This window comes from Staurois parvus, unplaced genomic scaffold (genome assembly GCF_062004578.1).
Source record: "Staurois parvus isolate SC_StPar_1 unplaced genomic scaffold, SC_StPar_1.0 ptg000164l, whole genome shotgun sequence".
NCBI classification, from domain to species: domain Eukaryota; kingdom Metazoa; phylum Chordata; class Amphibia; order Anura; family Ranidae; genus Staurois; species Staurois parvus.
Genome location: NW_028317960.1, coordinates 934002 through 958333, shown reverse-complemented (window position 1 = coordinate 958333; position 24332 = coordinate 934002). Strand labels below are relative to the sequence as shown.

The following is a 24332-nucleotide window of genomic DNA, read 5'->3' as shown; positions in this document are numbered from 1 at the left end:
CAAAGCAAATATATATTAGAGTGTCTGGAGTTTTGTTTACATCACAACTATTTCTGGCATGATAAAAATTATTTCAAACAAATAAGAGGTGTTGCGATGGGGGCCAGGTTTGCGCCAAGTGTAGCAAACCTATTTATGGCACATTGGGAAAGTAAAATGGTATATCAAGAGTATCCCAAAGAGCTAAATATATATAAAAGATACATCGACGATGTGATTATCGTGTGGGAAGGAGAATTAACCACCTTACAAGTTTTTTTAACGAATCTTAATACAAACGATAAAAATATTAAATTTACATGGGAGTGGAGCAAGGAAGAGTTAAATTTTCTAGATCTCAATATTAAGATTTTAAATGGTAAATTGGAAACCAAAACGCATTTTAAAATGGTCGATCGCAATGGATATATCCCTATGGGGAGCTGTCATTACCCATCCTGGCTGTATAATATCCCTAAGGGGCAGTTTGTGAGACTGAGACGGAACTGCTCCTCTAAGAATGATTATTTGAAACAAGCAAAAATGCTGGGGTCAAGATTTATACAAAAAGGGTACCCTAAAGATAGGATATTATCAGAAATAGACCAAGTGGGTAATATTAATAGAGAGCAGTTTTTAAGGGATAATAGTAAAGATGAAAAGGCAGATTTCCAAATTGCGGTTGTATTGGATTTTAATACACATTTTAAAAAGGTAGAGAATATTTATAGGAAACATTGGGGTATTTTGAAGTTGGACCCTGTACTAGGGGGGTCATTACCGGAAACTCCGAGATTTATTTATAGAAAAGCTCCCACAATAAGATCAAAGGTGGTTAAGAATGTTTTAGATCCCCCAATAAAGAATCATATTACTTTCCTGAACGAAAATGGTTTCTTTCCGTGTAAGAATTGTTTCGCTTGTGTAGCTACGGAACGATTAAACAGAAGACGCAAGGATTTTATTGCCACCTCTACTGGTCAGAAATATGACATTAAAGATTTTATTACATGTAGGTCCGAGGGGGTAGTGTACTGTATAGAGTGTGAATGTGGACTCCAGTACATAGGCCGAACTAAAAGGCCATTATGGAAGAGACTGAGGGAACATGTCCAAAATATTAGAAAAGGGTTCCCAAAACACAATGTCTCTAGACATTTTGCCATGTACCACAATAAAGACCCCAGAAAAATGAAATTCTGGGGTGTGGAAAAGTTTAAGAAACACTGGAGGGGTAGCAACAAAGTGATATCTCTGAGTCAGACTGAGTCTAGGTGGATCTACTATATGCGGACGCAGGTCCCTAAGGGGTTAAATGTTGAGTTCGATTTGAACTGTTTTATTAGTGATTTTTAGATGAGTTCGAATTGAACCGTTTTATCAGTGATTTTTAATGATTTATTTAATGAAGATTTATGGCTATGGAGAATAAATAAATGATTTATGCACAGATATTTAAGTATATTTTGTTAATGTGTGGGTGAATTGCAGGTAATGGAACAAATAGGGATTCCATTGATGTGGTATTCCATTTATAAATAATATATATAAATAATGAATAAACAAGTTTTAAAATGATTTTAGAATGATTATAAATTTATTTTAAAATAATCCTAAATCTATTTTCTTTGCTATTTAGTTCACATCAAAGGTATTTATATAAATATATAGATTTTAGTAATAAAGAATGGTACATTTTAGTATTGATATTATTCGTTATTGTATAAAATATATATGAGTATCTAATTGGGGTTTATAGTTATCCTGGGATGTAGTATAGGTCCATTATGTAATGATTTTAAGATCCTCATAATAAATGTTGTAATTTTAATTGTATTCAATAAAATAAACCGTAAAAATTAGGGTCTGGTGGACAATCTTAGGGATGGATGGAATGCATGGCGTTCATATCTATCCCTAGGGTTAGAAGAGGTGTCCTCACTCTTGGAGTGGAGATGCGCTCCAAGAAAATGGCCGCTCCGTGTAAATGAAGAAGGGGGTGGACCGATAATTAGCTATTAGAGGAGGTCCGCTACTTAAGGGAGGTTAGACGTGCTTAGGGCAAAGCCCAGAGGAAGTCACGAGTAATAGTGACGTAACGCGTAGGCACGCTAGTACGCCAAACTTCCGGTACGCGGTGACGCACTTCCGGTGCCAACCGCCATCTTGGTATACCCAGGAAGTCCTTCTAATTACATGCAGTACACCCACATGTCGAGTCAAGAGGAATGAAAACCATGTGAGTGGCTATATGTTTGTTTAAACATTGTCATTAAAGTGTCGTTTGGCCCTTAAAATACTGCACTTAGAGGATCTCTTTCTTTCTTGCTCACTGGATGGTGAGTAATTATCCTATAGAAGCTTCTGAGTGGGGGTAATGGAAATACCCTCAAAGTGATCCAGGACGGCAGGAGAAGTGCTGATTTCCAGGAGATAAGGATCCAGAGAGATCCTGAATGCTGTGTGGCCCTTAGGGGTCGATGTAAGGAGGTGAGGAGGCAATTTAGCCGTAGGAGGGGAAGAATTGCACTGCTGTGGAACAAGGACACATTTGCTTTGCACTATTTTTAGCATTTTTTTGCACCTTTTTCACTTTTGCATGTGTTTGCCACTATTTTGTATGGACAATTTTTTTGGCTTGATTTTTTGAGAATAAATTTGATTGGATGTGGTTTTATCACCACACTTGGAGCACTTTATTAATTATTTAAAATCATCTTTCAGTTAGGATTTTTCTATGTTATTTATGCGTCTGATATTTAGGCGCTTTTACACGTTATTTATATATATGCGTCTTTTTATATGTTTATATGATTATGTGGACACCTTAGATCATTAAGTGGCACTAGTTATTTAGGTTATTTCACTATATTTGTGTCACCATTGCATGTGGGCACAGTTATTTGTGTATATAGTTTTTTTTGAGCGCTGCACTATTTATGTATTTTTGGTATTCTTACTGTTTGGGTAACAGATTAAGTGTTGGCAGCTTACAGTAGGGCTATTTCCCTTTTGCGCAGGAGGATCTTTGTTTATATTCCAAAGAGACCAAGTGGGACACCAAATTTGAACCAGAGGGTCCATGGACTGTCCCCATCCACTGGAGAAGGCGGATTGTGGCAATTGGCCAACCACATTGATCTGGTGAGAGAGACCCATGCATCCACGAGCGGAGTGAACATTGACATCCACTACCCCAGTTACCTGCTTGCACATAGATGTGAACATTGTACACAGTTCCCCCAGTTTGCAGCCGAGCTATACCAGCACCGCTGATGGAACATATCTGCAGTACAGTTATCAATCAAGATGACCGCAGGATATACAGTTATAGACCAAGATATAGCAGTGCCTACTAAAGCATTAGGTCTATCTCCCTTTTTGCATGCCAGGATCCCTTTCACTATTCATCTTTTGCCCTCTGACATTCGGAGGGAGTTGCCTTCATCCATAGACATTTATGCCAGCTGCTGCTATCTTCTACTTCCAGCTCACTTCATAAATTGAGTTCTTAAAGGAAACTTGGCTCTAATTCTTCACCATCAATCAGGAAAGTGCTAAAACGTCTCCTTTTCCTTCAACATTTTTGGAGTGACTACCCTAAGGAACTATTAGCCACACTTTGACTCAATTTCTTACAAATTGGGCCCCAACAGGCTCTGAAGGGGACATTATCAATTATAACTGAGAATTCTCTTATTTCACATTCAATCCTTGCTAATTAGTTCTGAGGACCCCCACTGAGCGTATCTGTTCATTTGATAGTCATTCCTGCTCACTGGGGATTGAACAGTCCCCTCAGACTGGAGGCAGTGGATCATTTCATAAAGAAGGCCTGTGAACAGTTCCTGTTGTTTTGCTGTGAATATCATTACTTTTGCTCACCATTGCTAAGAGTGATCACACTTACTGCCAATACCAGTGTTATTTTGTTATTCCTGTCCTATTCAGTTACCTCCAATTCCAAAATAAACTTCATTTTGGTTTATACTACTCTGTGTGTGACTCCATTTTACAGGTGTGATTTATCGGGGTCCCCATCGCATGATGGTGTCAGCAGAGGTTGGGCTTTCAACGAGAGGTCCACATTGACAGGGAACCCAAATAAATGACTAAAGCAACCCTTAAGGGGTAGTGCTACATATTATTTTTACTAGTAAGATAAATATAAGTGCAGCGCTGAGATACTGATGACCAGAAATATAATTGCAGTGTAAATCATATGCAAATAAATAATTATTTAAACTGAGTAGCTATTATCCTAATAGTGATATATGATGATAATAAATATTAATCAATGTCTGTGCAAATGATCAAAATGTCCATATAGGTGACAAAGTGCAAAATAAGTGCTAATGCAATAAAGTGCTTAATAATGAACCATTTGTGTAACAGCAATATAAGGTGCTAATATAGTGACAATGGTGAACAAATGGCAATACTAAATTGTCAATACCATATAAAAGACAATCCAATGTCTATAAAAGTGACAATGTGGAGATCCAGATGAAAATGATCTCAAAGTAAGTGCTTCACATGCTAGAATGAATATTTGGTGATGTGCCAGGAATGTGGTAAGATTACGCACTCACCAGATGCGTAATATTAATATGCATTTATAAGTAATGTGGTCAACCGGAGGTCCCCTTAAGGATGCACACAGCCTGGTCTGGTCAGAGAGATCCCCTTCCACTGGGTTATCTGCAGCACCTCAACCATACTCCGTGATGGACTTGGCATAATTTTGGGTCCATAAGGCATTTACGCTGAGGATGGAGGCAGAGCCCGGGACCAGACAAAGCCGGAGGTCCCGGAAGACAGAGCTGTACCGGGAGATGTTGGACACTGCGGAGGGTCCCTGCCCCCATCTGAAATCCTTTGATTGTGTTCGGACTCAGCACCGTGATCCTGACCTTTAGCACGCCATCATTTTCCCTCCCGGGCTCTGCCTCCATCCTCAGCGTAATTGCGGTACGGACCCAAAATGATGCCAAGCCCATCATGGGGTATGGCTGAGGTGCTGCAGATAACCCATTGGAAGGAGATCTCTCTGACCAGACCAGGCTGTGTGCATCCTTAAGGGGACCTCCGGTTGACCACATTACTTATAAATGTATATTAATTGTCATTTGTCATTTTTGTCATTGTCATTTTTATGGCCATTGGATTGTCTTTTATATGGTATTGACAATTTAGTATTGTCATTTGTTCACCATTGTCACTTTATTAGCACCTTATATTGCTGTTACAGAAATGGTTCATTATTAAGCACTTTATTGCATTAGCACTTATTTTGCACTTTGTCACTTTATGGACATTTTGATCATTTGCACAGACATTGATTAATATTTATTATCATCATATATCACTATTAGCATAATAGCTACTCAGTTTAAATAATTATTTATTTGCATATGATTTACACCGCAATTATATTTCTGGTCATCAGTATCTCAGCGCTGCACTTATATTTATCTTACTAGTTTGGAGGTTGTTTAGTTACCTTTTTGGTGCATTAGTTGCTCATGTTTTAGCGCTCACATGTCTGCTTTTATTATTTTTACTGCTGTATGAAAAATCCTCCCTCTTCTGTACTTTGCTGTCTGCATCAAATATCACGGATCCAGCCTCACCCTGTGTAGGAGGATGTGACCCTCCCAACTGCATTCTTCCCCGAAGTCCGAGACCTTCACTTTCATTTCTCTTTCTGCTGTCAGCGATGGCGTTTGCCGATCTGAGAGTTGAGCTGGAATGTTCCGTCTGTCTGAACATTTATACAGATCCTGTAACCCTGAGATGCGGACACAACTTCTGCCGGGTCTGTATTGATCGTGTGCTGGATACACAGGGGGGGTCTGGAGGACATTCCTGTCCTGAATGCAGAGAGAAGTTTCCGGATCGGCCTTCTCTGCAGAGGAACATAACACTGCGTAACATAATGGAGAAGTTGCTATCTGCTCAGCCAGATCAAGAGGAGTCCGGGGTCTTCTGTACTTACTGTGTGGACTCTCCTGTACCTGCTGTTACATCCTGTCTACACTGTGAGGTTTCTCTGTGTGATAAACACCTGAGAGTCCACAAAAAGTCCCCAGAACACATCTTAACTGACCCCACCTTGTCCATGGAGAGCAGGAAATGCTCCGTCCATAAGAAGATCCTGGAGTATTACTGCACTGAGGATAACACCTGTATCTGTGTGTCCTGCACTTTGGCTGGAGAACATCGAGGACACCAGGTGGAGATGCTGGATGAGGCTTCTGAGAAGAAGAAGAAGACACTGAGGAATGTTCTTCAGAAACTTCTGACAAAGAGAGAGGAGATGGAGGAAAGAGTCCAGAGTCTGCAGAAACACAGGAGGAAAGTAGAAGATAAATCAGCTGGTGACACCAAGAGAGTCACTGCCCTGTTTAGAGATCTCAGGAGACGTCTGGAGGACCTGGAGAAGAGAATCCTGAAAGAAATCTCCAGGAGGGCAGAGGGGATCTCCATCTTCATCCGGGATCTGGAAATAAAGAAGGAGGAGCTGTCCAGGAAGATGCGTGACATTGAGGAGCTGTGTAACATGACGGATCCACTGACTGTCCTACAGGAATCAGACACAGGTGACTTGTGTGATACTGAGGATGGAAATAATGAGGACAGAGAGAGACATGAGGGACTCCTCCATGATGGAGGGGGGCTGGATGTGGCTGGGATATCACACACATTACACACAGGTTTATCTGATATAATAACAGAGGTAAATGTATATTTCTATATACAGGGAGCTGAGGACATATTACTGGATGGAAACACAGCTAATAATTATCTACATATATCAGATGACAGGAAAACTGTATCCTTGTCAGTTAGAAACCAGGATCGTCCAGAAACACCAGAGAGATTTCAGGATTGTCCTCAGGTGTTGAGCAGTCAGAGTTTCTCCTCAGGGAGACATTACTTGGAAGTGGATGTCAGGAGGTCAGATGACTGGGGAGTCGGGATGTGTTACCCCAGTATAGACAGGAGAGGAGATGAGTCAGTGATTGGATATAACTAGAGATGAGCGAAGAAATGAAAAATTCGATTCGACTGATTCGGCGAATTCGTGGACAATATTCGATTCGAGTCGAATAAATTCGCTGTGAATTTAACTTAAAAAAGGGTGTTTCTAGGCTTCAGAGAGACTTAATATTAGTGCAGAACACTGTACCTTTAATTTAAATGCCCTTGGAGTCTGCTGGGGAAGAGAAATAATACTGTCAGTCAGTATGACATGCAGATGAGTGCCGTCGATCTTAGAATCACCGCACACTTCACTCATTTGGGCAGTCACGGGGCCAAAACCAGAGTGTGGAGCCACAGTGTGGCGGTGGAGGCAGCAGCAATGGGAGGCCATACAGCACCCTATGACAAAAATGGAAACCACCAGCAGTGTGAGGAGACCTGAAAGTGGCACATGGCAGAGTGTGGCGATAGAGACAGCAGCAATGGGAGGCCGTACAGGGACCCATGACACACTCTGGACCTGGCAGCAGCATGAGGAGGCGGTACAGGGGCCCATGACAGATTACGGGCCTGGCAGCAGCATGAGGAGTCGGTACAGGGGCCCATGGCAGATTACGGGCCTGGCAGCAGCAATGGGAGGCCGTACAGGGACCCATGACACACTCTGGACCTGGCAGCAGCATGGGGAGGCGGTACAGGGGCCCATGACAGATTACGGGCCTGGCAGCAGCATGAGGAGTCGGTACGGGGGCCCATGACACACTCTGGACCTGGCAGCAGCATGAGGAGGCGGTACAGGGGCGCATGACAGATTACGAGCCTGGCAGCAGCAACTTGGACAGGAGGACGTTCAGCTTCTGCACCGTCGGGTGCGTGCTCGCAAACTGTTGTCTCTTGGAAACGGATTCCAAGAAAGACTGCTGACGGAATCCGTGAAGAGGAGTAGCAGGAGAAGGAGCATCTGAACGAGCGGAATATGCCAACAAGCGACAACAGTGGCCCATGACAGATTACGGGCCTGGCAGCAGCATGAGGAGTCGGTACGGGGGCCCATGGCAGATTACGGGCCTGGCAGCAGCTATGGGAGGCCCGTAATCTGCCAGCACCCTATGACAAAAAATGGAACCCACCAGCAGTGTGAGGAGACCTGAAAGTGGCACATGGCAGAGTGTGGCGATGGAGACAGCAGCAATGGGAGGCCGTACAGGGACCCATGAGAGACTCTGGACCTGGCAGCAGCATGAGGAGGCGGTATAGGGGCCCATGGCAGATTAGGGGCCTGGCAGCAGCTATGGGAGGCCCGTAATCTGCCAGCACCCTATGACAAAAAATGGAACACACCAGCAGTGTGAGGAGACCTGAAAGTGGCACATGGCAGAGTGTGGCGATGGAGGCAGCAGCAATGGGAGGCCGTACAGGGACCCATGAGAGACTCTGGACTTGGCAGCAGCATGAGGAGGCGGTATAGGGGCCCATGGCAGATTAGGGGCCTGGCAGCAGCTATGGGAGGCCCGTAATCTGCCAGCACCCTATGACAAAAAATGGAACACACCAGCAGTGTGAGGAGACCTGAAAGTGGCACATGTTTGGGGCATGATTCATGGCGGATTTAGTCAGTTGTGTCAGGAACTGGTGGTTTGAAATCCAGACTAATCCACGCCTGATTCATTTTCACAAACGTGAGTCTCTCCACACTTTGGGTGGACAGTCGTGTCCTCCGCGGAGTTGCAATACCTCCTGCCGCACTAAACACGCGCTCCGATGCCACGCTACTGGCCGGGCATGACAGCCTTTCAAGGGCAAATTCAGCTAGTTGGGGCCAAAGGTCAAGTTTCGTTGCCCAGTAGTCAAGGGGATTGTCTACCTCGGTTGGCAGGGTGCTGTCCAAGTAGGCCTAAGCCTGTTGTTTGAGGTCCTGCTCCAGGTCCACCTGATGCTGCTGCTGCTGCTGCGGCTGGTTAGTAGTTTCCTCACTGCGCTGGTGAAGAAAGCTACTCATCATCGACTGCAGACTGAGGCAGCCGCTGCTGGTGGAGCTGCCACTGCTCCTACCACCCCACCCCTCCCCTGCTGCCATGGCAGCGGAACACGAGCGCACAGGGCCCACAGTGTCTGAGGATGGACGTTGGCGCAGACAGGCAGAGACCAGCTGACTACATAGGTGTTTTTTATAGTACGTTATTTTGGCCTCCCTCTCAGCAGGTGTGAAAAAGGCCACCATTTTTGAACGGTAGCGAGGGTCCAACAAGGTGGACAGCCAAAAGTCATCCCTCTGTCTGATGGTTATTATTCGGCTGTCGCTACGCAAGCAACCGAGCATGCTATGGGCCATTTGTGCCAAGGAATGCGAGGGACTCCCTGCCTCCATCTCCACAGCATACTGCCACGGTGCGTCTAGGTCCTCTGTCTCCTCTTCCTCCTCCTCTACCAGATGCTCCTGCTCCTCCACTCCTGTCCGCTGAGTGGAAAAACCACCCATTTCACTCAATAATTCCTGAGCACCAATGTCCTCCTCTACCTCCTCCTCTTCTTCCAGTCCTGCCCCCACAGGGGCCATGTGGCGTTGAGATCTGTGCGCCACGTCTACCGCACCCTGACCAGCCATTGTTAACAGCATTTGTTCCAGGACGTGCAACAGAGGAATGACGTCGTTCATCCCATAGTCCTGCCGACTCACGAATAGCGTGGCCTCCTCAAAGGGCCTGAGCAAGCGCAGGTGTCACGCATGAGCTGCCAATGGCTGACATCTAAGTTACACAGGGAGTACCTTTATCTGCTTTTAACATCAGGAAATCTGTGATGGCCTTTTGCTGTTCGTAAAGGCGGTCTAACATATGTAGGGTTGAATTCCACCTTGTTGCAACGTCACAGCATGAGGAGTCGGTATAGGGGCCCATGGCAGATTAGGGGCCTGGCAGCAGTTATGGGAGGCCCATAATCTGCCAGCACCCTATGACAAAAAATGGAACACACCAGCAGTGTGAGGAGACCTGAAAGTGGCACATGGCAGAGTGTGGCGATGGAGACAGCAGCAATGGGAGGCCGTACAGGGACCCATGAGAGACTCTGGACCTGGCAGCAGCATGAGGAGGCGGTATATAGGGGCCTACGGCAGATTAGGGGCCTGGCAGCAGCTATAGGAGGCCCGTAATCTGCCAGCACCCTATGTCAAAAAATTCAACACACCAGCAGTGTGTGAGGAGACCTGAAAGTGGCACATGGCAGAGTGTGGCGATGGAGACAGCAGCAATGGGAGGCCGTACAGGGACCCATGACAGACTCTGGACTTGGCAGCAGCATGAGGAGGCGGTATATAGGGGCTTATGGCAGATTAGGGGCCTGGCAGCAGCTATAGGAGGCCCGTAATCTGCCAGCACCCTATGTCAAAAAATTCAACACACCAGCAGTGTGAGGAGACCTGAAAGTGGCACATGGCAGAGTGTGGCGATGGAGACAGCAGCAATGGGAGGCCGTACAGGGACCCATGACAGACTCTGAACTTGGCAGCAGCATGAGGAGGCGGTATATAGGGGCCCATGGCAGATTAGGGGCCTGGCAGCAGCTATAGGAGGCCCGTAATCTGCCAGCACCCTATGTCAAAAAATTCAACACACCAGCAGTGTGAGGAGACCTGAAAGTGGCACATGGCAGAGTGTGGCGATGGAGACAGCAGCAATGGGAGGCCGTACAGGGACCCATGAGAGACTCTGGACCTGGCAGCAGCAGGAGGAGGTGGTATATAGGGGCCCATGGCAGATTAGGGGCCTGGCAGCAGCTATGTGAGGCCCGTAATCTGCCTGCACCCTATGTCAAAAAATTTAACACACCAGCAGTGTGAAGAGACCTGAAAGTGGCACATGGCAGCAGAGTGTGGCGATGGAGACAGCAGCAATGGGAGGCCGTACAGGGACCATGACAGACTCTGGACTTGGCAGCAGCATGAGGAGGCGGTATATAGGGGCCTATGGCAGATTAGGGGCCTGGCAGCAGCTATGTGAGGCCCGTAATCTGCCTGCACCCTATGTCAAAAAATTTAACACACCAGCAGTGTGAAGAGACCTGAAAGTGGCACATGGCAGCAGAGTGTGGCGATGGAGACAGCAGCAATGGGAGGCCGTACAGGGACCATGACAGACTCTGGACTTGGCAGCAGCAGGAGGAGGCGGTATATAGGGGCCCATGGCAGATTAGGGGCCTGGCAGCAGCTATGTGAGGCCCGTAATCTGCCTGCACCCTATGTCAAAAAATTTAACACACCAGCAGTGTGAAGAGACCTGAAAGTGGCACATGGCAGCAGAGTGTGGCGATGGAGACAGCAGCAATGGGAGGCCGTACAGGGACCCATGAGAGACTCTGGACCTGGCAGCAGCAGGAGGAGGTGGTATATAGGGGCCCATGGCAGATTAGGGGCCTGGCAGCAGCTATGTGAGGCCCGTAATCTGCCTGCACCCTATGTCAAAAAATTTAACACACCAGCAGTGTGAAGAGACCTGAAAGTGGCACATGGCAGCAGAGTGTGGCGATGGAGACAGCAGCAATGGGAGGCCGTACAGGGACCATGACAGACTCTGGACTTGGCAGCAGCATGAGGAGGCGGTATATAGGGGCCTATGGCAGATTAGGGGCCTGGCAGCAGCTATGTGAGGCCCGTAATCTGCCTGCACCCTATGTCAAAAAATTTAACACACCAGCAGTGTGAAGAGACCTGAAAGTGGCACATGGCAGCAGAGTGTGGCGATGGAGACAGCAGCAATGGGAGGCCGTACAGGGACCATGACAGACTCTGGACTTGGCAGCAGCATGAGGAGGCGGTATATAGGGGCCCATGGCAGATTAGGGGCCTGGCAGCAGCTATGTGAGGCCCGTAATCTGCCTGCACCCTATGTCAAAAAATTTAACACACCAGCAGTGTGAAGAGACCTGAAAGTGGCACATGGCAGCAGAGTGTGGCGATGGAGACAGCAGCAATGGGAGGCCGTACAGGGACCATGACAGACTCTGGACTTGGCAGCAGCATGAGGAGGCGGTATATAGGGGCCCATGGCAGATTAGGGGCCTGGCAGCAGCTATGTGAGGCCCGTAATCTGCCTGCACCCTATGTCAAAAAATTTAACACACCAGCAGTGTGAAGAGACCTGAAAGTGGCACATGGCAGCAGAGTGTGGCGATGGAGACAGCAGCAATGGGAGGCCGTACAGGGACCATGACAGACTCTGGACTTGGCAGCAGCATGAGGAGGCGGTATATAGGGGCCCATGGCAGATTAGGGGCCTGGCAGCAGCTATGTGAGGCCCGTAATCTGCCTGCACCCTATGTCAAAAAATTTAACACACCAGCAGTGTGAAGAGACCTGAAAGTGGCACATGGCAGCAGAGTGTGGCGATGGAGACAGCAGCAATGGGAGGCCGTACAGGGACCATGACAGACTCTGGACTTGGCAGCAGCATGAGGAGGCGGTATATAGGGGCCCATGGCAGATTAGGGGCCTGGCAGCAGCTATGTGAGGCCCGTAATCTGCCTGCACCCTATGTCAAAAAATTTAACACACCAGCAGTGTGAAGAGACCTGAAAGTGGCACATGGCAGCAGAGTGTGGCGATGGAGACAGCAGCAATGGGAGGCCGTACAGGGACCATGACAGACTCTGGACTTGGCAGCAGCATGAGGAGGCGGTATATAGGGGCCCATGGCAGATTAGGGGCCTGGCAGCAGCTATGTGAGGCCCGTAATCTGCCTGCACCCTATGTCAAAAAATTTAACACACCAGCAGTGTGAAGAGACCTGAAAGTGGCACATGGCATGAGAGACTCTGGACCTGGCAGCAGCAGGAGGAGGCGGTATAGGGGCCCATGGCTGATTAGGGGCCTGGCAGCAGCTATGTGAGGCCCGTTATCTTGCAGCACCCTATGTCAAAAAATTTAACACACCAGCAGTGTGAAGAGACCTGAAAGTGGCACATGGCAGCAGAGTGTGGCGATGGAGACAGCAGCAATGGGAGGCCGTACAGGGACCCATGAGAGACTCTGGACCTGGCAGCAGCAGGAGGAGGTGGTATATAGGGGCCCATGGCAGATTAGGGGCCTGGCAGCAGCTATGTGAGGCCCGTAATCTGCCTGCACCCTATGTCAAAAAATTAAACACACCAGCAGTGTGAAGAGACCTGAAAGTGGCACATGGCAGCAGAGTGTGGCGATGGAGACAGCAGCAATGGGAGGCCGTACAGGGACCCATGAGAGACTCTGGACCTGGCAGCAGCATGAGGAGGCGGTATATAGGGGCCTATGGCAGATTAGGGGCCTGGCAGCAGCTATGTGAGGCCCGTAATCTGCCTGCACCCTATGTCAAAAAATTTAACACACCAGCAGTGTGAAGAGACCTGAAAGTGGCACATGGCAGCAGAGTGTGGCGATGGAGACAGCAGCAATGGGAGGCCGTACAGGGACCATGACAGACTCTGGACTTGGCAGCAGCATGAGGAGGCGGTATATAGGGGCCTATGGCAGATTAGGGGCCTGGCAGCAGCTATGTGAGGCCCGTAATCTGCCTGCACCCTATGTCAAAAAATTTAACACACCAGCAGTGTGAAGAGACCTGAAAGTGGCACATGGCAGCAGAGTGTGGCGATGGAGACAGCAGCAATGGGAGGCCGTACAGGGACCATGACAGACTCTGGACTTGGCAGCAGCATGAGGAGGCGGTATATAGGGGCCCATGGCAGATTAGGGGCCTGGCAGCAGCTATGTGAGGCCCGTAATCTGCCTGCACCCTATGTCAAAAAATTTAACACACCAGCAGTGTGAAGAGACCTGAAAGTGGCACATGGCAGCAGAGTGTGGCGATGGAGACAGCAGCAATGGGAGGCCGTACAGGGACCATGACAGACTCTGGACTTGGCAGCAGCATGAGGAGGCGGTATATAGGGGCCCATGGCAGATTAGGGGCCTGGCAGCAGCTATGTGAGGCCCGTAATCTGCCTGCACCCTATGTCAAAAAATTTAACACACCAGCAGTGTGAAGAGACCTGAAAGTGGCACATGGCAGCAGAGTGTGGCGATGGAGACAGCAGCAATGGGAGGCCGTACAGGGACCATGACAGACTCTGGACTTGGCAGCAGCATGAGGAGGCGGTATATAGGGGCCCATGGCAGATTAGGGGCCTGGCAGCAGCTATGTGAGGCCCGTAATCTGCCTGCACCCTATGTCAAAAAATTTAACACACCAGCAGTGTGAAGAGACCTGAAAGTGGCACATGGCATGAGAGACTCTGGACCTGGCAGCAGCAGGAGGAGGCGGTATAGGGGCCCATGGCTGATTAGGGGCCTGGCAGCAGCTATGTGAGGCCCGTTATCTTGCAGCACCCTATGTCAAAAAATTAAACACACCAGCAGTGTGAAGAGACCTGAAAGTGGCACATGGCAGCAGAGTGTGGCGATGGAGACAGCAGCAATGGGAGGCCGTACAGGGACCCATGAGAGACTCTGGACCTGGCAGCAGCAGGAGGAGGTGGTATATAGGGGCCCATGGCAGATTAGGGGCCTGGCAGCAGCTATGTGAGGCCCGTAATCTGCCTGCACCCTATGTCAAAAAATTAAACACACCAGCAGTGTGAAGAGACCTGAAAGTGGCACATGGCAGCAGAGTGTGGCGATGGAGACAGCAGCAATGGGAGGCCGTACAGGGACCCATGAGAGACTCTGGACCTGGCAGCAGCAGGAGGAGGTGGTATATAGGGGCCTATGGCAGATTAGGGGCCTGGCAGCAGCTATAGGAGGCCCGTAATCTGCCAGCACCCTATGTCAAAAAATTCAACACACCAGCAGTGTGAGGAGACCTGAAAGTGGCACATGTTTGAGGCATGATTCATGGCGGATTTAGTCAGTTGTGTCAGGAACTGGTGGTTTGAAATCCAGACTAATCCACGCCTGATTCATTTTCACAAACGTGAGTCTCTCCACACTTTGGGTGGACAGTCGTGTCCTCCGCGGAGTTACAATACCTCCTGCCGCACTAAACACGCGCTCCGATGCCACGCTACTGGCCGGGCATGACAGCCTTTCAAGGGCAAATTCAGCTAGTTGGGGCCAAAGGTCAAGTTTCGTTGCCCAGTAGTCAAGGGGATTGTCTACCTCGGTTGGCAGGGTGCTGTCCAAGTAGGCCCAAGCCTGTTGTTTGAGCTCCTGCTCCAGGTCCACCTGATGCTGCTGCTGCTGCTGCGGCTGGTTAGTAGTTTCCTCACTGCGCTGGTGAAGAAAGCTACTCATCATCGACTGCAGACTGAGGCAGCCGCTGCTGGTGGAGCTGCCACTGCTCCTACCACCCCACCCCTCCCCTGCTGCCATGCCAGCGGAACGCGAGCGCACAGGGCCCACAGTGTCTGAGGATGGACGATGGCGCACAAAGGCAGAGACCAACTGACTACATAGGTGGTTTTTATAGTACGTAATTTTGGCCTCCCTCTCAGCAGGTGTGAAAAAAGCCACCATTTTGGACCGGTAGCGAGGGTCCAACAAGGTGGACAGCCAAAAGTCATCCCTCTGTCTGATGGTTATTATTCGGCTGTCGCTACGCAAGCAACCGAGCATGCTATGGGCCATTTGTGCCAAGGAATGCGAGGGACTCCCTGCCTCCATCTCCACAGCATACTACCACGGTGCGTCTGGGTCCTCTGTCTCCTCCTCCTCCTCCTCTACCAGATGCTCCTGCTCCTCCACTCCTGTCCGCTGAGTGGAAAAACCACCCATTTCACTCAATAATTCCTGAGCACAAATGTCCTCCTCTACCTCCTCCTCTTCTTCCTGTCCTGCCCCCACAGGGGTCATGTGGCGTTGAGATCTGTGCGCCACGTCTACCGCACCCTGACCAGCCATTGTTAACAGCATTTGTTCCAGGACGTGCAACAGAGGAATGACGTCGTTCATCCCATAGTCCTGCCGACTCACGAATAGCGTGGCCTCCTCAAAGGGCCTGAGCAAGCGGCAGGTGTCACGCATGAGCTGCCAATGGCTGACATCTAAGTTACACAGGGGAGTACCTTTATCCGCTTGTAACATCAGGAAATCGGTGATGGCCTTTCGCTGCTCGTAAAGGCGGTCTAACATGTGTAGGGTTGAATTCCACCTTGTTGCAACGTCGCAGATCAGGCGATGCTGTGGAATTCCGTTCTGCCGCTGCAGCTCAATGAGGGTGTTCTTTGCGGTGTAGGAATGGCTGAAATGCATGCACAGTTTACGTGACATTTTAAGGATGTCTTGCAGTGGGATGGTGGATTTTAGGAACCGCTTGACAACCAGATTGAACACGTGAGCCATGCATGGCGCATGGCACAACCTTCCTTGACGCAGAGCAGACACCATGTTCTTTCCGTTGTCAGTCAACATGGTTCCGATTTTTAGTTTGTGCGGAGACAGCCATCTGTCGATTTCTCTGTTCATTACACTCAGCAGTTCCTCCCCTGTGTGACTACGTTCGCCAAGGCATACCAGGTGCAGCACAGCGTGACACCGTTGCGCCCTGCACATGTGATATGCCGGTCGGGTAATGGGACTTGGCACGGGGGTGGCGGCTGAGGACACGGCGGAAAAAGAGGTGGTAGAGGCGGACATGCTTGCTGGACCAAGGACGTGCAAACGTGGAGGCAAAAGCGTCGTGACCTGTCCAAGTTGCTGGTGCGGCTGTGCCGGCACCACGTTCACCCAGTGGGCCGTAAATGACATGTACTGTCCCTGACCGTAGTTACAGCTCCACACGTCGGCGCTGCCGTGCACTTTGGCAGAGACCGACATGCTCAAAGACTGGCCCACCATCTCTTCTACATGTGAATGCAGGGCTGGCACTGCCTTTTGGGCAAAGAAATGACGGCTTGGCACTCTCCACCGCGGCGCGGCACAAGCCATCATTTCTCGGAAAGGTGCTGAGTCCACCAGTTGGAAAGGGAGGGACTGCAGCACCAGCAACTTGGACAGGAGGACGTTCAGCTTTTGCACCGTCGGGTGCGTGCTCGCAAACTGTTGTCTCTTGGATACGGATTCCAAGAAAGACTGTTGACGGAATCCGAGAAGAGGAGTAGCAGGAGAAGGAGCATCTGAACGAGCGGAAGATGCCAATGAGCGACAACTCCCCTCAGCAGAGGTGTTGGAGCCTTGACTGGCTGATAGAGGGCGATTGACGACGTCGGGTGACGGAGCAAGTAACGGAGCGGGTGATGGAGCGGGGGCTGGGGCAGGCAGAACCGCCGTATGTTTATCACGGTTTTCCCAGGCCACCGAATGGTGACGCTGCATATGCTGACGCAACGCTGTAGTCCCAACATGGGCCCCCTGGCCACGCTTGCATTTCTGGCCACATAGTCGACATACGGCTACATTTACTTCCTCGGGCGGCTTGAGGAAAAATTGCCACACCACCGAGTAGGAAACTTTGCCCCCGCTACTCTTCACTGGCTGACTGCTACTTCCTCCGTGCGCACCGGCACCACTACTGGCCGTGGTGGTAGGCTGCAGTGGAGCTGGTGCTCTACTCCGTGGACGTTTGGCTCCACTGACACTGATGCGACCCTGCTGCTGTCTCCTGGGCAACCCACCGACTGTTTTGCTCGCTGCCAAGCTGCCACCCTCTTCTCCTGATGATGCGGAAGAAATTGCCTGATGACGACGAGGCTGCCAAGTGCGATCAACCTCCTCATCATCAAGTAGGGTCTCCGCCTCACTACTAGCCCCCTCGGCTGCGTCTGGGTCAGGAGACAGACCTGTCTCTAGACCGGCTACCGAGCCACTCTCCTCGCCAGTACTTGTTCGCTTGGCTGCTGAAAAGGCCGATGTCTCCCCCCGTTCCTGACCGCCCTCTGTTAGCTCTTCCTCACTGTACAGTGGGGCTGAGCCCACAGCATGCGATACTTCGCTTGGTGAGGGAACAGCAAAGGACAGGGGCAGGTAGAGGACACGTGATTTCAGTGGGCTTGGTCCCGGGCCATGCCAACTAACGGTTGTGTCTGACGTACCCACCGACCGTTGGCTGTAGGTGTCAGAGGTGACCTGGGAAGAGGAAGACGACCGAGCCAACCAATCAATGACGGCAGGGTTGTCGGTGGAGACACGACCGCTGGATGACACCGGGAGCACTGGCCTCTGGCTGCGAATACTGCTGCCTCGACCCCTTCCTCTGCTGCCACGTCTGCTCGCTCCTAAAACATTGCCTCCTCTGCCACTCCTCTGCATGTTGTCTGACATACTATTTAATTCAACGATTAGGTGTCCCTGAGTAACAATTCTCTGGCACTCAGTAACAATTCTGTCTGTCCCTGAGTATGAATTCTGTGGCCCTGAGTAACAATTCTGTGTCTGTGCGAGTAACAATTCTGTGTCTGTGCGAGTAACAATTCTGTGTCTGTGCAAGTAACAATTTTGTGTCTGTGCGAGTAACAATTCTCTGGCACTCAGTAACAATTCTGTCTGTCCCTGAGTAACAATTCTCTGGCACTCAGTAACAATTCTGTCTGTCCCTGAGTAACAATTCTCTGGCACTCAGTAACAATTCTGTCTGTCCCTGAGTAACAATTCTCTGGCACTCAGTAACAATTCTGTCTGTCCCTGAGTATGAATTCTGTGGCCCTGAGTAACAATTCTGTGTCTGCGCGAGTAACAATTCTGTGTCTGTGCAAGTAACAATTTTGTGTCTGTGCAAGTAACAATTTTGTGTCTGTGCGAGTAACAATTCTCTGGCACTCAGTAACAATTCTGTCTGTCCCTGAGTAACAATTCTCTGGCACTCAGTAACAATTCTGTCTGTCCCTGAGTAACAATTCTCTGGCACTCAGTAACAATTCTGTCTGTCCCTGAGTAACAATTCTCTGGCACTCAGTAACAATTGTGTGTCTGTGCAAGTAACAATTCTGTGTCTGTGCAAGTAACAATTTTGTGTCTGTGAGAGTAACAATTCTCTGGCACTCAGTAACAATTCTGTCTGTCCCTGAGTAACAATTCTCTGGCACTCAGTAACAATTCTGTCTGTCCCTGAGTATGAATTCTGTGGCCCTGAGTAACAATTCTGTCTCTGTGCGAGTAACAATTCTGTGTCTGTGCAAGTAACAATTTTGTGTCTGTGAGAGTAACAATTCTCTGGCACTCAGTAACAATTCTGTCTGTCCCTGAGTAACAATTCTCTGGCACTCAGTAACAATTCTGTCTTCCCTGAGTAACAATTCTCTGGCACTCAGTAACAATTCTGTCTGTCCCTGAGTATGAATTCTGTGGCCCTGAGTAACAATTCTGTCTCTGTGCGAGTAACAATTCTGTGTCTGTGCAAGTAACAATTTTGTGTCTGTGAGAGTAACAATTCTCTGGCACTCAGTAACAATTCTGTCTGTCCCTGAGTAACAATTCTCTGGCACTCAGTAACAATTCTGTCTGTCCCTGAGTATGAATTCTGTGGCCCTGAGTAACAATTGTGTGTCTGTGCAAGTAACAATTCTGTGTCTGTGCAAGTAACAATTTTGTGTCTGTGAGAGTAACAATTCTCTGGCACTCAGTAACAATTCTGTCTGTCCCTGAGTAACAATTCTCTGGCACTCAGTAACAATTCTGTCTGTCCCTGAGTAACAATTCTGTCTGTCCCTGAGTATGAATTCTGTGGCCCTGAGTAAGAATTCTCTGGCACTCAGTAACAATTCTGTCTGTCCCTGAGTATGAATTCTGTGGCCCTGAGTAACAATTGTGTGTCTGTGCAAGTAACAATTCTGTGTCTGTGCAAGTAACAATTTTGTGTCTGTGAGAGTAACAATTCTCTGGCACTCAGTAACAATTCTGTCTGTCCCTGAGTAACAATTCTCTGGCACTCAGTAACAATTCTGTCTGTCCCTGAGTATGAATTCTGTGGCCCTGAGTAACAATTCTGTCTCTGTGCGAGTAACAATTCTGTGTCTGTGCAAGTAACAATTTTGTGTCTGTGAGAGTAACAATTCTCTGGCACTCAGTAACAATTCTGTCTGTCCCTGAGTAAGAATTCTCTGGCACTCAGTAACAATTCTGTCTGTCCCTGAGTAACAATTCTCTGGCACTCAGTAACAATTCTGTCTGTCCCTGAGTAACAATTCTGTCTGTCCCTGAGTATGAATTCTGTGGCCCTGAGTAAGAATTCTCTGGCACTCAGTAACAATTCTGTCTGTCCCTGAGTATGAATTCTGTGGCCCTGAGTAACAATTGTGTGTCTGTGCAAGTAACAATTCTGTGTCTGTGCAAGTAACAATTTTGTGTCTGTGAGAGTAACAATTCTCTGGCACTCAGTAACAATTCTGTCTGTCCCTGAGTAACAATTCTCTGGCACTCAGTAACAATTCTGTCTTCCCTGAGTAACAATTCTCTGGCACTCAGTAACAATTCTGTCTGTCCCTGAGTATGAATTCTGTGGCCCTGAGTAACAATTCTGTCTCTGTGCGAGTAACAATTCTGTGTCTGTGCAAGTAACAATTTTGTGTCTGTGAGAGTAACAATTCTCTGGCACTCAGTAACAATTCTGTCTGTCCCTGAGTAACAATTCTCTGGCACTCAGTAACAATTCTGTCTGTCCCTGAGTATGAATTCTGTGGCCCTGAGTAACAATTGTGTGTCTGTGCAAGTAACAATTCTGTGTCTGTGCAAGTAACAATTTTGTGTCTGTGAGAGTAACAATTCTCTGGCACTCAGTAACAATTCTGTCTGTCCCTGAGTAACAATTCTCTGGCACTCAGTAACAATTCTGTCTGTCCCTGAGTAACAATTCTGTCTGTCCCTGAGTATGAATTCTGTGGCCCTGAGTAAGAATTCTCTGGCACTCAGTAACAATTCTGTCTGTCCCTGAGTATGAATTCTGTGGCCCTGAGTAACAATTGTGTGTCTGTGCAAGTAACAATTCTGTGTCTGTGCAAGTAACAATTTTGTGTCTGTGAGAGTAACAATTCTCTGGCACTCAGTAACAATTCTGTCTGTCCCTGAGTAACAATTCTCTGGCACTCAGTAACAATTCTGTCTGTCCCTGAGTATGAATTCTGTGGCCCTGAGTAACAATTCTGTCTCTGTGCGAGTAACAATTCTGTGTCTGTGCAAGTAACAATTTTGTGTCTGTGAGAGTAACAATTCTCTGGCACTCAGTAACAATTCTGTCTGTCCCTGAGTAAGAATTCTCTGGCACTCAGTAACAATTCTGTCTGTCCCTGAGTAACAATTCTCTGGCACTCAGTAACAATTCTGTCTGTCCCTGAGTAACAATTCTGTCTGTCCCTGAGTATGAATTCTGTGGCCCTGAGTAAGAATTCTCTGGCACTCAGTAACAATTCTGTCTGTCCCTGAGTATGAATTCAGTGGCCCTGAGTAACAATTGTGTGTCTGTGCAAGTAACAATTCTGTGTCTGTGCAAGTAACAATTTTGTGTCTGTGAGAGTAACAATTCTCTGGCACTCAGTAACAATTCTGTCTGTCCCTGAGTAACAATTCTCTGGCACTCAGTAACAATTCTGTCTGTCCCTGAGTAACAATTCTCTGGCACTCAGTAACAATTCTGTCTGTCCCTGAGTAACAATTCTCTGGCACTCAGTAACAATTCTGTCTGTCCCTGAGTAACAATTCTGTCTGTCCCTGAGAATGAATTCTGTGGCCCTGAGTAAGAATTCTCTGGCACTCAGTAACAATTCTGTCTGTCCCTGAGTAACAATTCTCTGGCACTCAGTAACAATTCTGTCTGTCCCTGAGTAAAAATTCTGTGGCCCTAATAACGTTTCTGTGGCCCTAAGTAACAATTCTCTGGCACTGAGTAACAATTCTGTCTGTCCCTGAGTATGAATTCTGTGGCCCTAACTAGCGTTTCTTTGTCCCTAAATAACGATTCTGTGGCCCTCATTAACAAGTCTGTGTCCCTGAGTAATGGTTCTCTGTCCCTAAGTAACTTCTCTCTGTCCCCAATTCTCGTTTCTGTGGCCCTAACTCTGTCCCTGTCCCTAGTACAGAGCGGTCTGCCTCTGTTCAATGACTGCAGGCAAATGAAGATTTCCAAAATGGCCGCTATATATACCTCGACCATTACACAGTGCTGGCTGGCTGGCTGCTGATTGGCTGATGCGATCACATGTCGTTGAGGAATGCATTATGGGGCAGCGCGCCTTGTCTGCGCGCCTTCCCCGACATCCCCGCTCCGTCGCCGCACATGTCAGCCGCCATTTTCGGAAAAATTTCGATTCGCGCGTCCGAATTAGGCTGTTTTTCGGATTCGGCACGAATCGAAATTTTTCCGATATTCGACTCGAATTCCACTTCGGATACTTCGATTCGCTCATCTCTAGATATAACAACAAGTCCTGGGATTTGTACAGGAATGGTGATCGTTATGGGGTGAGACACGACAGTAATAACATCTCCTTACCCCCCAGTCCCCCCAGTACCAGAGTCAGGATATATCTGGATTATGAGGCCGGGAGGATCTCCTTTTATGATCTGTGTGACCCAATCCGACACCTCCACACCTTCACCACCACCTTCACTAAGCCCCTCCATGTTGGGATAGGTGTAGGGAAAGGTTGGATGAAGATCTGTGGGGGGAATCAGGAGATGTGAGAACTCCGCCCAGAGATTGGTGATGTCACAGGGAGGAGAGATGTAATTTGGTGGAATGTTCAGTCAATGGGATAAAGCAGTGGGTGGGGCTTCAGTTATCTATCTATGTATCTATCTATCTATCTATCTATCTATCTATCTATCTATCTATCTATCTATTATCTATCTATTATCTATCTATCTATCTATCTATCTATCTATCTATCTATCTATTATCTATCTATCTATCTATCTATCTATCTATCTATCTATCTATCTATCTATCTATCTATCTATCTATCTCTCCATCCATGCCATGACAATCTGACATATTACTTTCTCTGTAATTATGACACAGAAAATGATCAGATATGACTTTAGCAATCTACCTCCTCCTGCCCTTCCTCCTCATCTCTGCCCCTCCCCCACATGTAGTCACTCTGTGCAGGGTGCAGTGCGGTCACTGTGATTGAACAGGATGGGGTCTCCTCTTCCCTCGTTCCTCCCTCCTATTCCATACAATCTATACGAAGAAATGATCAAACTTGCAGCCAGGACCTTTTTCTTAGTTGTGGTTGGGGTGGGGGAGGGGTTAGAGCCCCGGTCAGATTTTTATATATCGGTCCTTTTGAAGATTTCCTGTCTGGTTAAATGTTGTCAGCAGGACGGGAAGTGTCTCCTGACAATGGGAACATTCTACAGAGACATGTCATACATGAGGCTGGTAATATGGAGAATACAGGGGAAGCCAAAGAGGGTGAGACCGGAGAACACGCTGAACAGCGATCTACATCACAGTGCTGCTAACAGTCACACCGTCTGATTGGCTGCTCCGGGTCTCACACTCTGCTCTGTGCTGAGTAAGATGAGATGTATTAAGGGAAAAGGAGAACGCGGGGTAATGTGTTCCTTCATCTTTATGGAATCCTTCAATGAGAGCCAGGGGCCAAATATATCAAATTCCCTGGGGCCCAAATACGTCACATTGCCTGGGGTACCGAATATGTCACATGACCTGGGGCCTCGAATATGTCACATTATCTGGGGGACAGAAAAATGTCACATTGCCTAGGATAGGTTCCCAACTATGTCCCAGCTCCTGGAGACAGAATATGTCGGATTGCCAGGAAACCTAAAGTATGTAACATTGCCTGGGGCCCCAAATATTTTGGAAGGTCTGGGGATGGGGCAGAGCCAAAGAGTTGGAAGAAGACATGGCTGCTTTTGGGGTTTCAGTGGTGGAGGGACAAAAAAAGGGTAGGGCTTGCAACCTATGCTACTGATGTAGTTTACAGATCATGGGGGGAGGGGGGCACTTTAGCTTATTTTTGTTTTGGGTGAGAGAGGATTTTATCCCATCACTGTCTGGGGGCCCCAAGACCATTTTGGAGCTCAAAATATTACACTGATTTTGGGGCCCAGGTAACCTTAAAGAGACTGTTACTAGCTCACCCAAGACAGTGATAGGTTCTCTTGAAGCCCACCCCTGTCCTGCTATAGAGATGGGACGGTGAAGAAATGTATAGAGTCCCGGACCCGAGACAGAGCGCACAGTGTAAATCTCCAAGGAAACATATGAAGAAATGATCCCGAAATTTACTAGTGACAGAAAACATGGGATTTATCCCCAATATAATGATCTGACTATAATAATGTCTGATGAATAGAACTGGAATGTGTCCCCAATATCATGTGTCCCCATAGAATGGATCCCCAATAGAATTCTGTTGGATCCCTTTTATAATAAATTCCTAACATAATGTGTCCCCATAGAATGGATCCCCAATAGCATTCTAATGTGTCTCTAATATAA

The 24332-nt window shown here is 48.1% G+C and overlaps 2 protein-coding genes across 2 annotated transcripts in view; both read left to right on the top strand.

Moving 5' to 3' along the window:
- The window catches only part of LOC149462960 (NACHT, LRR and PYD domains-containing protein 6-like), a 580167-nt gene that overhangs the window by 249330 nt on the left and 306505 nt on the right, over positions 1 to 24332 (top strand). The gene's annotated exons all lie outside the window — the stretch shown is intronic.
- Positions 5699 to 22654, top strand: LOC149462965 (E3 ubiquitin-protein ligase TRIM39-like). The gene is made up of 2 exons (XM_089676102.1): positions 5699 to 7007; positions 22269 to 22654. Exons 1-2 carry the CDS (start codon positions 5699 to 5701, stop codon positions 22538 to 22540), a joined length of 1581 nt encoding a protein of 526 aa, XP_089532228.1. The 3' UTR covers positions 22541 to 22654.

Bases quoted from the DNA above. Each gene is read 5' to 3' on its own strand.
- LOC149462965 (XM_089676102.1), top strand. From the start codon at position 5,699: ATGGCGTTTGCCGATCTGAGAGTTGAGCTGGAATGTTCCGTCTGTCTG. The intron at 7,008-22,268 runs GATATAACTAGA...CGCTCATCTCTA, and splicing joins AGGAGATGAGTCAGTGATTG to GATATAACAACAAGTCCTGG.